The sequence below is a fragment of the Rhipicephalus microplus genome, chromosome 6 (genome assembly GCF_043290135.1).
Source record: "Rhipicephalus microplus isolate Deutch F79 chromosome 6, USDA_Rmic, whole genome shotgun sequence".
NCBI lineage: Eukaryota > Metazoa > Arthropoda > Arachnida > Ixodida > Ixodidae > Rhipicephalus > Rhipicephalus microplus.
Genome location: NC_134705.1, coordinates 13404534 through 13420375, shown reverse-complemented (window position 1 = coordinate 13420375; position 15842 = coordinate 13404534). Strand labels below are relative to the sequence as shown.

At 46.9% G+C, this 15842-nt stretch overlaps 1 protein-coding gene across 11 annotated transcripts in view; it reads right to left on the bottom strand.

The window, feature by feature from the left end:
- LOC119167714 (uncharacterized) overlaps window positions 1-15842 on the bottom strand; it is a 537665-nt gene that overhangs the window by 481786 nt on the left and 40037 nt on the right. For all 11 annotated transcript variants that reach the window (XM_075865823.1, XM_075865821.1, XM_075865822.1 and 8 more), the window contains exon 3: window positions 8184-8352. In XM_075865823.1, the coding sequence (XP_075721938.1) occupies window positions 8184-8352 (169 nt within the window). The remainder of the gene's footprint in view (window positions 1-8183; window positions 8353-15842) is intronic.

The window sequence follows — 15842 nt, the reverse complement described above, 5'->3', positions numbered from 1 at the left end:
CACTCATTATTGAAAAGCCCACACCAGTGTCAACCAGTGTCGTCACGTCGTGACCGTTAATTCAAAGTGTAATGTCGGCAGTGACAACTTCATCTTTTGTCGATTCATTCGAAATGTGCGGCTCTTCATGTGGCGGTAATGGGGGATTTTCAACTCTTCGGCAATTCGCAACCTTCCCCCCTAAGGTCGCTACTTTTAGTTTCCCCGGCGTGGACTGGGAGATCTTCCTCTCGCCATGTCGGTGGTGCTACCTCTATTTGATTGGGGAAATCGACCAGGAAAGAGCTAGCATGACCGGAACCCAGGAGAAACGTCCCACGGGATCATCGTACTCGTATCAACGTTGCGTCTTCTGTCGAAATAGCGCCGAGGGGTAGTGGACGGAAATCCTTGGTACCGGGCGACGCGATGAGGACAACACCCCACGATGTGACCTGCTTCCCCACAATGGAAGCACAAGGGCCTATAATAAGGGTACGCCAGATGTCGGTTTTGCAGAATGGAGGTCGCATCGGTGTCGTTTCCCTGTAGTAGCAAGGCACTGTCAGTGGCTGTTGCTGGTCGTACTGCTGAAGTGGCGGCACGTTAGATGGCTGTCGACGAAGAAGATTTGCATATGTTGGCCTAACGGTCTCAGTGTTCGGCTCGGAAAGTGAAAGCGCTTGCCTTATCTCTTGGCACACAACTTCTTTGACCGACGCAATTGCACAGTTATTCGGTGTGGCGGCAAACTTCTTCACCTCTTCTTTTTATTTACAAATACTGCATCTTGCACAGCAAGATAATGCAGGAGTGAGTACAACACAAGATAAAATACAATACATTAAGTCACACTAAATCACATTTAGTCGCATTAAATATACAGTATAACCTCGTTACAACGGACTCGGGTACAACGGACATTCGGATACTACGTACCAATTCGCGGCGTTATGCTAATCTCCCTATCTTTTCCATTGATTGAGCTTCGTTTACAACGGACTCGGGTACAACGGACATTCGGATATAATTGACTAAATTGTGACGCCAGCAAGGTGGTCAGGCCTCCTTTACAGCGAACTTTTCTATCACGGACATCCGAGATTCAATTGTTTCCGATTTCAGGCATCGCCAGGCATAGTTGCGGCACGGGAAAAGCACGCCGGCGGTGTCAACACAAGCGGCGGCCATTTCAGGGAGGCCGTGCTTGGCTTGGATTGATCTGGCTGCCGGGGCTGACTTCAACTTCTGTTACATTTAGCGAGCCATAATTTGCAATGATTGCAATGTTGACAAAATAACATAAAGATAAAAGATAGAAAAATCTTAGTTAGACTCGTAACGGACAATAGTGACCACTTGCATAAAACTGTGGTCAAAGTGAAAAATAAATAGAAAACATGCGCTTGGCAGCGGTCTCTCTCGGAATAAAAGGTTTAGTGGCGCTTATGCTCGGCCCGGCGCAGGCGCTGCTGGCACCGTGTACTTCGCTTTGTTCAATTGGGGCAGTTGGGGCTGTTTGGCCTCATGGTTTGTCATTGTGTATCCTGTTGGCCTCTGTGCATTGCAGACGTGATCGTGGTGTGATGGAACCGATGGAGCCGAACGCATCAGCCAACGCCATGCGTCACAAAGCGACGAAGCGCAAGCAGATTTCCCTTAAAGACAAGCTTAATATCATCAAGCAAGTTGAGAAGGGAAAGAAGCAGGTGGACGTCGCCGTGGCCTACGGCTTGTCGAAGCAGACGGTTAGCACTATCATCAACGCCAAAGAGGCAGTCTTGGCGAAGAAAGTCTCAGGTGACTTGCAACCCAAGAGGTTCCGGCTCCGCGAAGCTTCATATCCCGACGTTGAAGAGGCCCTGCTGATGTGGCTTCATGACGCCCGTTCGCGAAACATACCCGTTAACGGACTGCTGCTACGAAAACGCACGGAGCAACTTGCCGTTGTTCTTAACCAAGAACAGTTCCAGTGCAGCGAAGGCTGGCTGAGCAGATTTAAATCTAGGCATGCCATCGCGTTTAAGTGCCTTTCTGGAGAGTCTGCCAGCGTCGACGACACTGTTGTAGCCGACTGGATAGCAGATGTTCTACCTGCACACCTTGAAGGCTATGCACCGCGGGATGTATTCAATGCCGATGAAAGCGGCATTTTTTATAAGTTAAAACCAGGCAAGACTTTTTGTTTTGGCGATGACACATGCCACGGCGGCAAGAAGTCTAAGGAGCGCATTAGCGTTCTCTTCTGCTGCAATATGGACAGGAGCGAGAAAGAAAAACTCCTGGTGATGCCTTGCTGAGCGTTTGCTTTTTGACATGCAGCAGAAGCGGGACTCAGTGATCGACCTGAAATTTGCCGTGCAGGTGCTGTCAACTGTATGGGCGCAGATCCAGCCAGGAATCGTAAAGAATTGCTTTAGGAAAGCAGGTTTCCGAGTTGACAGCGACTGCACAGACTGCTTGCCACAGGAAGACCAACCAGATCCTGGTGTGTGGTCAGCTGTGGAGGAGGCCTTTGGGAGCCAGCAGTTTTCGGATTACGTCACTGCAGATGATGACCTGGTCAGCTCAGAGCAGCTGACAGATGAAGAGATTGTAGCCCAAATTCGCCAAGTGCCTAATGCTGAGCAAGAAGAAGAACAAAATGAAGAAGGCAACTCAGGGATTGTCACAAAGGAGGTCACAACTTCTCAGGCGTTGGACTACATTCAAGGGCTCAAAAACTATTTTGAACAACAGGCCACGACTTCAGATGAAATGAACACACTTGTCATGATGGAGACACGTATAGTGTCTAAAGCTGTCCGCCACACAGTACAGGCAAAGCTGACTAGCTTCTCTCAAAACATTTAATAAATCCGTTATTTGACTATGTTTGTGACTTTCAATTCTCTCCTGTTATAACAGACTCATTACGTGTTTACGTAAATGTCTGTTGTAACAGTACATGGATTGTACAGACTTCTTTTACAACAGACCAAATCCTCTTCACTATGAAGGTCTGTTGTAACCAGGTTATACTGTAACACAAATAAAGTATACACGTTGAGTATACACACTGAAGTATACACGCTGAATGGGCAGAACATCAGGAAAGTATACACAGATGATCAGTGAAGAAAGTTTGGCAATCGTTCAACGAATTCATCGTTAGACAGCTCGCGCAGGGTGCCCGGGAGATCATTCCAAGTATCAATAGTGTGAGGAAAAAAAGAAAACTTGAAGCAATCAATGAATGACTTCAAAGGAGCTATGTTAAGGTGGTGACTTCTCCTTGTGATTCGAGAAGAAGGGTTAGTGAAGGTAATGGGTGCATCAATAAATGTTTCCCCATGAGCGATCTTATGCAACAGGACAAGACGGACACAAGTGCGTCGGAGAGCCAAACTTTTTAGCTGTGATTCATTAGCATATAATGTAGATGAAAAATGGCGATCATAACGCTTACATATAGATCTGCTGGCTTTTTTCTGAATAGAATCAAGCATATTTATGTCATTGGCATGACGCGGTGCCCATACGACAGACGCATACTCTAGGAGAGGCCTTATTAGAGATCTGTATGCTACTAGTTTACATTCCCTAGTTGCATTTCGAAGTTTTCTCTTTAGGTAACCCAGCTTTCTTAACGCCTTTTTTGATATATTCAGAATGTGGGCATGCCATTTCAAGTATCGCGCAATTTCACGTATCAGGTCACGCAAAGAACGCTCGTCAGGTGTCACAGTGGTCGCGGCGGTTGCGCTGACTTGAAGGTGGGTTTCACACGAGACCAGCAAAGAGCTACTCTTTAACACCGCGCATAAGGTGGCTGATCTTTCTGTTCTTGAACATATCGGGATCGGCTCGATGGAAGAGACGAGCCATGTCCTCAACAAACATAGCAACAGATTCGTTTGGCTTTTGAATCTGTGATTCGAGGAGTCGTGCATGCTCCCGCCTTTCGGTGTTTGCGAAGGTGTCCAGGAACTTCCCCCGAAACTCATCCCCCGTTGACCACACGCGATTCGTGAACCATGTGCGAGCCCTGTCCTGAAGAGGGAAATACACGTACCCCAACTTCTGTGCGGCTTTCCACCCATTAACGTTGGCTGTGCGCTCGAACTCCTCAAGCCAGTCATCTGCGTCCTCATATGTGTTGCCGTGAAAGTCCACAGGAATTTTAGGGGTGGAAACAGTCGCCTGTGTTGTGCTTGGGCTGGTCATGACGGGACAACTGCTTCCGGGCGCGGTCATGTTTCCCGTCCAAAAACCGAATTCTGGACTCAGGCCTAACAGGTGGCGGATGACGCGGTGAACGGGTATTTCGACCAGTGGAAGTCTTTGTGGACTAGATCCCAGGCTGTTGGAAGGTGTCCTAGACATGTACGCAGCTCCTCCACCACGACGCAGACACAGCAGAAGTCGGATATAGAAGAGCTCATTTTAATTAAATGAAAGGCGCTTGTAAAGAGGACCGGGCAAGAATTTCGACTTTCTTTATTGCTGCGCGAGCTCTTCTGTGCAGGTTAAATGCGACAATATTGCGTATCCCAGCAATAAACCTGCGATTGTTAGTTCAGTGCCCTCGTCTGTTGTTCTTTCACTCGCCCGTGTATAGCGCTGTTTGTTCTAGTGTACAGCACTGTTTGTTCTAGTCTTAAAGCATAACTAATGATTTGTAACCACGGTTGTACGTAAAAATACATCACAATATATGGTAAAACAACACTGCTGCCTATTATAGGCAAGAACCGTCTCTAATATGATGGGTTCTGCGCTTTAACATGGCCCTCTCGTGCATCTTTCAGTAATGCAAATGAGTCATGCAGAAGCCCAGAAGGTGATGGAAAGGTTAATAAAAAGAAACTACCGCATTTATTTCAATCTAGGCCGATTGTTTTTTTTTTCTAATTTCTTTTTATCAAACTCCTGGGTCAGCTTAGATTCGAGAATTTTGAGCATTTTTCATTAAGACAAGTGATGCACAACTAGCGCCACCTAGACGGCATTGTAACACGGAGCCATCAAGTACCCACATTAGGCCGCCACTTTGATCTTTGTAAGAAATGTTGAGGCGAGCCATTTGTCATTTCAAGTCGCAATTTGAGTGGTCTGTGTGTGGCTTAGCTCAATGACACCAAACAGACGGTGTCATTATAGTGCCGCATATAAAAGAAAAGTTCTCCTATCAGTGGTATCGTCGTCCGACGTTCAAGCCGGGCAGAACTTTGCATAAGAATGGAAGCTTGAGCGAGTTGGTATGCGTTCATCTTGGTTGAACAGCGCACACGAGACGACAACAGCGCTTGTTTGTGTACTCGTCTCGTGTGCGCTGTTTAACCAAGAAGGACTTTGGAGTGGGCGAAAAAAATGTGCGTCGCTAGAGAGCTCTAGCGTGGGACAAGACCCTAGGAACTTTGATAATGCACTCTTTTAAAGCGCCAGTCAAGAGGCTCTAACTTTTTTTTTCACACCACCAAAGCAAGCTCGGCAATTCGTAGAGTAGACCATGTTGTGGTCTACTGTAGATCTTATTGTCTGAATATTACAGCACTGTGCGCCGCGCAGAGCCTCCATTTTAAGAAACTATTTCCACGCATCTTTCCTACGCCTAATCAATCTTCCTTGCACACGCAGTGATGCCAACTCCGCAATCGGTGACGCAATGCAGCATGCAGCTCGTCAATTTGTCTAAACCAGGTTTTATGAAATAACAATGGAGCCAGCGTCAGTGCCTGTTCCTTTCCACAGCTACGAAACTGCCCCTTGTTTCTTGGCGCTGCAATGATACAGTTTTCGCAAGGAGGAAAGAAAACTGAGGAAAGGCCCCCGCAATGCAAGCTGCAGAACGAGAATAGTGGCAGAAATCACATGCTTTTGCAGGCCGGTTTGGGATCTCGTGGTCACGCGAGCATCTCGTGTCATCTGCATCACCACATGTATGACCACGTTCTTGATAGCCGGCTGGAGCTCCGAATGTGCATTTTTATGCAGCTACTGCACATCACAGATCAATGTGTTAGAAGCCTACAGTGAGCGTTGGTCTTCACGGTTGCGAGTTTAGTTTATATAGCTTGAGGTGGAAAGAGGTCATTATCAAAGATCGCAACCACTTCGAAAATGATTGGCGCCGCAGCTTCGTTGTTTTCCTTGGGCACTGTGCAGCTGTATGCTTCAGCGAAGGAAGCATGGAATTCCAAGACAAGTACGGCAGTGTCTACGGCTCTTAATGCCAGAGGCAGGGGAGCAGTTTTGGTGTACGACAGTCATAAGTCATAACTATCGAAAAGCAGTGCGTGGCCCATTGTTCTCACCAGAGCTTGCAGAGTCAAAAATTATATGTGCCTGACAGAGTAAGGTGATTTATTATTAGAATTATCACTTCCTGTTTACGCGTTACACATGATAACCTCATTCTCGGCCAAGTTTTTTAAAATATGGTCGCAGTCGGCCAACCCACGTTGCTGAGAACGACACTCGTGCACACGTATCATGACAGACACGGGCAAAGAATGACTCGGATGTGCTTCATCTGGCTAAAAATCAAGACAAATTAAATAAAATATCCCCGTTACATTATGTTCTGTACCCTGAACTTACAGTACCCGCAAAAGAAAACAGCCTGTCGTGACGTAACGGCCTCTCCTCAGTATATTTCTTCCTCCATGAGTTTTGACCTCACTGTTGTCGCACGTACATTCCTCGCTCAACTACAGCTCAGCATAGTGCCTGCACGCACGTGCTTTGCCCTCGACATGAGCAACACGGGGTAAAAGCGTTCTTTCGTTGTCAGGTGCAAATTGAGCAAATGGGCAGCCGAGAAGCATCGGCACCGGGTAACCCCCAGGCGTCTCAGCAAGCGGAAGTGCGTTGCGACTGAACGAGTTCGCCAGTGACGTCAACTGCTGACATCATGTGGCGTTGCCAAAGTGGGCGGAGTCACAACGCCGGGTTACGCCTCCCCCTCCAAGTGAGTGTGGCGAGGCTGTGCAAAAATTTTTAAACGGCTGAAGCCAATGTTTCAACCACCAGTGAAACCGATGTTATAACCCCTGTAACTCCTTAATATAGCGTGTATTCACAAAATTCTTACAGCAGCATGTTCACGAAGTAAAAGTGCACATATTTATTTTGATAACAATTTTTGGACCTTAAGATTGCTTACTGGCCCTTTAAGAAGTACGGCATATCCAATGTGCTTGATGACATCAAGGAATGCACACTCTTTGAAGAGAGCGACGATGACTTGGAATGAATGAGGGCGGCATGGGCAAGCGTGGCATCTTTATGATGCAAATAGGTAAAAGCAGCGCGAAAAAAAAAAAAAAACAACTAACACACACACAACAGGACTAATGGCTGTATGTTTCTAGAGTTATTTTTATCGTGAACCAACCATTTTGTTTCAACTTCATGTTCAACAAATGCTTTCTCTTTGTAATGCTGTCTTCACTGTTCGTTTGGCCTAAATTCAAGGAAAGTTTTCTTTTTTTTCTCTCTCTCTCTCTCTCTCCCTAGGCTTCGGACTTTTGAGGGTCGGCTTAGAATCGCGAGATTTGGTAACACGGTAACAGAATCGAAACTTGGGCTAGTTGGTTGTGCATGGTATAACTCAGGTTTTAGCATGCAAACCTTTGTCCTGTGTTTCTTTGTATTTCTTCATGCACTAAAACCACTGTTATACCAAAGGGTAAATAGACAACCACCCGTTCGTAGCACAAAGCCACAAGGAAATCTGTACAGACTTCTCAGAATGAAAAGCATCTTAGTTGCCGAAAGTTTTGTGTTGAGTGTTGTTAATATTTTCACAGGGTCTTGACATCGACAAAGGTAGCAGTCGGCTTCTTGGTAAAGTTCTTTATTAGGCCAAACTTGTGGCCACAAAGCGGCAACTCTAATTGCAACAAGAAATGCACACTGTACACTGATATTGGCACACAGAGTGTTTGGCTGTCGAAAAACTGATTATCGTTGGGACTGTTTTTTACACATCACACGCCAAACTTTCCAGCCTTACTTTTTAGCTTCTCGAAGACTGAAGGTGTGGTTCACAGTGAGCATTGCTTACAGTCTGTGTTGGTCAAAACCGAATACAGCGAAAATGAAATGTGCATGGCAATATTTTCCCAGGTCCCGTCCAGAGAGATTTTAAGTCTGTACGCACACTACAGCTTTCTGTGGATGCCAGCTGTGAGCGAAGTCAATGTGAGAATGGGGCTCACCTCAGCCTCCTCCTTGAACTCCACGTGTTCAGGTGTGTGCTGGGGCGAAGGAGAGCGGGCCACAGCCGCCTCGTTCGCCGCAGCGGAGACGCTGATGTCGGGTTCTGTCGAGCACTCTTTCACTTTGGTGCGGCCCCAGCGGCCCTTGACCTTCTTGTTGGCACTGTCCCTGCAGTAAAACAACCACGAGGTCTGTGCAAAACTACTACAACCTTGTTCAAAGTTTTCCTAGATAGATTCTTCAACAAGGCTTCACGCCAAGGAGAAATTTCCAGAGTTTTCATCCACTTTCAAGGCACCAAAAGGCAGTTTCCAAGGATAGCTTCCCGTCTCCTATTTGAAAACATGAATAATAACACAATAATTAATCTAAAACTTTTGTTTCAGCTTCTGTAACTAAATCACGAGCATTGCAGTTTTCCTAGATAGATTCTTCAACAAGGCTTCACGCCAAGGTGAAATTTCCAGAGTTTTCATCAACTTTCAAGGCACCAAAAGGCAGTTTCCAAGGATAGCTTCCCGTCTCCTATTTGAAAACATGAATAATAACACAATAATTAATCTAAAACTTATGTTTCAGCTTCTGTAACTAAATCACGAGCATTGCATATGACATTAGAATCTAAATACTGCATTCACAGTGCACAAACAGATTTACTACTCCGAGCAAGTATCAAACATTTCAGTGTGGATTTACTTGCTGCTGTTTGCACTATCCTGTTCTGCTCCACTAGCATTCGTTGTCAAATGCCGTGTTCTGCACCAACGCCTCCTATAAAAACTATGCCTCGAACGTCGCTTTCCTTTCAATTGGCAGCCTCCTGCCAGCATGCAACCTCGAAGGCCATGCCTCCTGCCTTGTGTTGCGACCGGCCGCCCTGTGAGATCGCTCACCTCTACACTGCTCAGTCCCGTGACATAACCGTACCGCTTTGTCACGTGACATTACGGCTGCTCGGAGGCAACTGTGAGAGCATTGCTGTGTTCGCAGGGGCGGCCACCAGAGACGCTCACCTTCGTACCGAAGGAGGAGGGTAAAATCGGAGAGTAGGGCAGCGCGTTCCCGGCTCACGTTCCAGGCATAATATTTTTAGGGGCCACTGTCTGCACCTAAAAAAAATTGAGACTTATTGGGTCGAGCGCGAGCCACTGGTGTGCAAATCCAGTTATGTCAACCATGCTCCAAATTAACCGAGAGAAGCTGGCTGACAAGCTATGAAGAAAATAGCCCTCACCAACAAGCTACAAAACAAAGCTAAAAGTAATGCACATTTAACAATTACATTAGATTGGTTACTATCACAACACAACCCATTGTGGCAACCATTCATACCTACACAGTGATGCTTAGGTTACTTTGAGGCAGGCAAAAATGCATTTTGGAGCACCAAAACTGGCTTTTGGAGCCCGTGTTACTAAAAGCAATTTCAAGACATGTACTGTGTCCATGACAGATAGCCGATAAAAGCTATGAATTATATCAACCTGGCCTAGTAGAGAAAGCTGTGGTGAAATATAGAACTTTGCTGTAAAATGACTAAAGGTGACATGATTATCACAAATAAGCTCACAGATATTTGAACAAAAGCCAAGCATTCTTGTTGTGTCACTATATAGTTGCACTCAGCTTTGTTGAAAGAGCGACTGGCATAAGCCACTACGTGCTCAGCTCCTCGATGACGCTGCACTAGTACAGCACCGATGCCGATGCCACTAGCATCAGCGTGCACTTCCGTTGGCAAGGACACATTGAAATGACGCAGTAGGGGCCCCGACGTTAGTAGAAACTTTAGCCAGCGGGACGCTACGTCGCAAGCTGAAGTCCGGTTGAAAGGGACGTTCTTTTGAGGAAGACATGTTAGCAGATGCACCACGTCGGCGAACCTCAAAACAAAACGACGAAAATATGAGCATAAACCTAAGAAGCTCCTCAATTCCCGCACGGATTTAGGTGGTTCGAAAGAGCTGACGGCCTCGATCTTTCGGTGGTCTGGCCTTACGCCATTTTTGTCAACGATGTGTTCAAGTACTAATGTATCCGTTTCACCAAAATGACATTTCTTAGAGTTTAGCATCAAGCCGGCCTTTTGTATACAATCCAAGTCTGTTATGCTCATTCAGTGTGCTGCCAAAAATCACGACATCATCTAGGTAGCACGAACAAATTTCCCACTTAAGCCCTCGAAGTATTGTGTCCATAAATCATTCGACTGTTGCTGGTGCATTACAAAGACCGAACGGCATAACATTAAATTCATAAAAGCAGTCAGGTGTCACGAAGGCAATTTTTTCTTTGTCGTTTGGGTGCATGGGTATTTGCCAATACCCTGATCGCAAATCCAGTAAAGAAAAGTACAAGCAGAATGTGGGCAATCAATAACGTCATCAATTCTGGGAAGCAGATACACATCCCTTTTTGGTGACCGCGTTTAGTTTTCTATGGTCAACGCAAAACTGCCGTGATTCATCCTTCTTCTTTACTAAGATCACAGGCGCTGCCCACGTACTAGACGACTCTTGGACAACACTTTTCCGTAACATGTCAGTGACCTGTTCAGCTTTTACTGTCCTTTCTGTTGATGATACGCGGTAAGGTTTTTGACGAACGGGGTGTGCAGATCCGGTGTCAATTCTGTGATGAGCACGAGAATGCGGTAGTAAAGTCTCCTTGTCGCCTTGTGTAAAATCGAACACCAAAAGATGTGTCAGAAGGACTCGTACAAGAGCGTGGCGCTCATGTGAGGGTAGTGACTTGCTGATCATTTTTAAGAGCCGTTCTTCAGAACTGTTTCGCTGAGGGTTGCTTGTTTTATACTGCTGCTCCTCTCTTATAATGATGATGGAGTCGTACGTGACTTTGTCGAACTCTGCAAGCTTCATATCATGCAGAAGTACAGCAGGCACTGAAGAACAATTGAAAGCCCGTGAGGTTGAGGCGGCATCACAACTGTCACAAGAGATCGTGGCACAAGTACATTTTTCTTCACGCAACCCGTAGCAAGTGGTTGAATTTGTGCGTCAAACGACGAAACTTTGGCAACAGCAAGATTAACAGGAACATGTGATAGAGACCACAGTGCTAATAGCGAATCCTTCGACAAAACAGTTTTTCTTTGGTAAAGATGTCTTAGCAAGCGTAGACAGAACTGCGTTATTCACCATAATTTTGCCTGTGCTAGTTAACGAGACCACCACAGTCCTGGAGGAAGTGGATCCCAAGAATCACATCGTGAGTGCATCGCAGTAATACCAAGAATTCCTTGACGAGATCTTCATCACCAAACAAAACAATAGAAACACAAACGCCTAGAGGAGCGAGGCACCCTCTGCTGACAACACGAATTGTCACACCACCATTTCACGGCAACATAACTTTCCAACCAAGCTTTTCTTTGAATGTAGCACTCATGCCAGAGACCGTAGAACCAGTATCCACTAACCCAGTTGCAAGCACATAATCAATTAACACACACACTTTGTTTTTGACCATCATAATAGGCAGAGTTGTAGTTTGCAGATACGGAGACCGGGCAAACATCTTATCTCCATCGGCCGCGCCGGCTAGTTTCGCGATGGAGGTGGTGGTGGTGTAGATTGCTGCGGTGGTGATGGTGAACGGCGTAGGTGAGGGGAACGGCATAGGTTGATGGCGTCAGGCTACGGTTTGATTCTGGCGAGTCACTACTTCTGTTGGAATGGCAGAAGTAATTCCTGGGTGGCGAGCCTGTAGTGTTTGTTGCACGATGTTCTGCGGGTGAATGATCATTGTTTACGTTTTTAAAATTGGGCCAAGTCTGTTGTGGGCCATATCTAGTCTGGCGGCGACAAAAACGAGAGATGTGTCCTCTGTCACCGCAGCTAGCTGCAGCAGACTGTAGCTGACAGGCGAAGGGCGACCACCATTATAGACGTCAGGATAAGCCGCCCTGGGATGCTGCGAGTAGTAGACACAATCTTCCGAGTGCCGAATGGTGGTCGTACCCAGATAAGCGTGTTCGTCATGCGTCACTTTGTCAGAAAAGGTACGGTGGTGCTGTTGCAGGGGATCGGCTCGACCGTCTGCAACGCCTGACATGGCAGACAGTGAGGAAATCACCGGTGCAGGTTCGTGAGACTGATTACAAATCTAACCGAACTGTTCCGCGTTCACAGCGTTCACTGCTTTGTTGTGTGGCTCGAGTTCTTCATAAACAATTTGTCTCGCAGTGGCTGCAAGGTACAAAAAGACACTATTGCAGTCCCCAATGCTTGAAACCATCGTAACATACGCTAACCTGCCGAACTTTGGCATGACACGGCGTAGCTTCAAGGTCTCAAATGTGCGGAAATGCTTGATCACATCAGCTACCGAATCAAGACTCTTCTTGCCAATCAAGTAGTTACATGCGTCCTCAGCAATACCTTTTAGGAGATGCCCGACCTTGTCCTCTTCAGACATATGAGAATTCGCAGTCTTGCACAACTTCAGTATCGCCTCTATGTACGTAGTACAAGTCTCGCCTGGCGCTTGAGCATGCTGAAGTAATATCTGCTCGGCCCGCTTTCTTTTAGTGGTGTGATCCCCGAAGCACTCTGTGATTTTGGTAGCGAAGTTATTCCAGGTTTTTAGCGACTCTTCGTGATTCTCGAACCACACCAGAGCAGTGTCTGTCAGGAAGAGAGCAACATACTCTAGCTGAGCCGTGGCATTCCATTCGTTGCACTTGCTCACACGCTTGTAGTGTGTGAGCCATTCTTCCACGTCCTTGCCGGGTTTCGCTGAGAAAGGGCGCGGCTCCAACTGAAGCATCCAGACGCCAGGTGTCCGTGCCGGAGGAGCTAAAGATAACTGTTGGTCACCTTTGTTCGACACCGCAAGCTCCGGTTGTGTTGGAGGCAGTCGGGCGAGGCACCGCCTTCAGCGAAGACCTACCAGCAGTGGCTCCGTCGTATTGGGCAATTACCCAGCACCTCCACCACAAAACTGTAACGGTTAAATCGAAGGATGTTTATTAACAGAGCGAGGTGAATGGTCGTGTAATGATGGCGTCGGTAAGCTGCTCCAGTTCGCATCTTCCTCCTCTTCCACTTTTTCGGCTCATACCTGTTGCAATATCACAGGAACGTCTGCGGTGATACCTCCATGTTTCATCAATGCATTAGAAAAAAACACAGATAGCTTGCTAATAAAGTTCATCGACCACATGCTTCTTTTATTGCAGCTTAAGGCAATCAGAAACTACCGTATTTACTCGATTCTACCGCGCCCTCGATTATAACGCGCACCCGGTTTCCACGACGAAAAGAAAAAGTAAGACATTGATTGCAACGCGCACCCATTTTTCTCGTTGGCCTGCACGATCACACCACTCGGGAAAACGACTCCTTTCGGAAGCGTCTTCCGTTTAAATATGAGGTACGGGGGAAGCTTGTGTCTGTCTGACATGCAACGGAGCATTGCTGTCACTCCCGTTTTACCGTTTAACCGTAGCCCGATGTCAGCACGCGAACTTGCTTCGCCCACTTCTTCGCGACGGTTGTGGTGCCAGGCATGTCGAAGTAAAGAGGCGTCTGATGGGCATTCCCGATTTGCCCAAGCAGGTAGCCGTTGTAGTGCCGCAAGTTTAGGACGAACCTCTGAAAACTGTTGAGCTTTTCTTCGTACTCCTCCGACAAGTTTCGGCCCATGCCCGTTCGCTTTCAGAGGGAAAAGCCTAAAGTTAGTCAGCCTAAAGTTAGTTAGCCAGCACCTGCTCGCTTTGAACTGGCTCCGCGTTAGCCCTTTTTCTAAAGCTAACTGCATAGCCCGCACTTGGAGCAGTTCTGTCGTCACGGGCCGCTGTGCCGCTCGCTGCTCAAGCACATACTCACCGAGGAGCTCTTTAATTTGCGGAAACCGACCCTGCTGTGGTCCACTGAAGCCTTTGCGTGAAGCTTTGCTGTCGACAATCTCCTGCTTTTGTTTCCGCCGGTCCCGCATGCACGTTTCAGGAACTTCGAACGACCGCGATGCGGCCCGATTTCCGTCCGTTTCTGCACACGCGATGACTTTTCTTTTAAAAGCAGCATCGTGGTGCACTCGTCGAGTTTTTCGAGTCGGCCCTTCCATGCCGTCGATGCTAATGAAATACAAGATTACAAACTCATCAGCACGCGTACGCCGATTTAAGTCCGTTTCGGCACACGCGAAGACTTTTATTTTAAAAGCAGCATCGTGGTGCACTCGTCGAGTTTTTCGAGACGGCCCTTCCATGCCGTCGATGCTAATGAACTACAAGATTACAAACTCCTCAGCACGCGTACGAAGTGCCGCACATGGGAAACACATAGGCAGAAATGGCCGACGCACTATGCCGACGCACGTAGGGGGCGGCCATTTTGGAAATGCCGATGGCAATAGAATGACCGTATTCATTTTTTTCCGAACTCGATTCTAACACGCATGAACTAGCTTAACCGGAAAAAAGGTGCGCATAAGATTCGAGTAATTACGGTATGCAGTGTGCTTTGGATCTTTTGAATGACCATTTTAGAGACAAAATGTTTATTCTCAAACAGGTCATCGTCACCGCGTCCGTGAACTGTCATTAATGAAGTGGGTATCAAGAACACTTTTATGACAAAAGCGAGTGTACGGCCCAGCAAGCGCCTGCGCAGTAACAGCGCCAACTGAGTTTGCTATGAGTTGCGCACAACTGGAAAAGATCGGCTACCACGGTAGCGAATGCTGCTTGTCCGCAGAGTTACATAGTTAACTGGCACGCATGCATCAGGAAAGCCAAAACAATTCGAACAAGCAGACTTTTTTTTATTTGTAGCTGTAATGAATTTGCCTTTAACAATAAGCATAATCATCTTTTGCCGCCATATGTCAAATCGACACCCTGAATTATTTTCTATATTTTCAGCACCAAAAGAACAAAAAAAATGTGCTCAACAAGAGGAGAGGGTGGGTGGTCCCAAACGCAAGCGCAAACATCGGCATTGCGGTATCATAATGGTTTCAAGTGACCGAACACACCGAGGGTAGGGTTTCCCACTAAGGTGAGAGTCTCAAAGGGGGAGCGCAATAGCTCCTGAAGTTTCGAGTAATCAAAACAATTGGCAAGATAAGTCACTGTTTCCCCGCAAGGGCGAAACAATGAATGTGATAGCAACTACTTGAAATGTAACTCTGAGAACGGCTAGCAGATCTAAACCTGCAGCGCACTGCTCATGCAGAAATGATGCACGAAAACAACATACACAGGCGGAGAGCAAACTAACAAGGTTAACCGCTCTATATTGACAAGTTGTTTAAACAAAAACAAACACACAAAGCATAATCACAAGTACTGACGAGTGGAAACTAACAAGTGCCCCAGTTGCTATACTTCGCTGTGAATGAAAAGCGCGCTCTTGTCACAAAGCAGCGAGAGAAGTGACCTTTGTGGGCCCGGCAACTAACGCAATGCTCTGGTGAAAGCCAAACGTAGACACGATTTTCTCCACCGAAAGATAAGCACGCGCTCGCAAGCATCTACCCACTTTTCCCCTCTCCCCCCCCCCCCCTTTGCAAGGCAAAGTACGCGTGGGAGAAAAGTGTGCGTAGGCACGTCGTGATGAGCTGGGTGCCAAGCACGAGCAGCATTTTTTTATTTTTTTTTTCTTTCTGGAGTTTCAGTCGAGCCCACATATAAC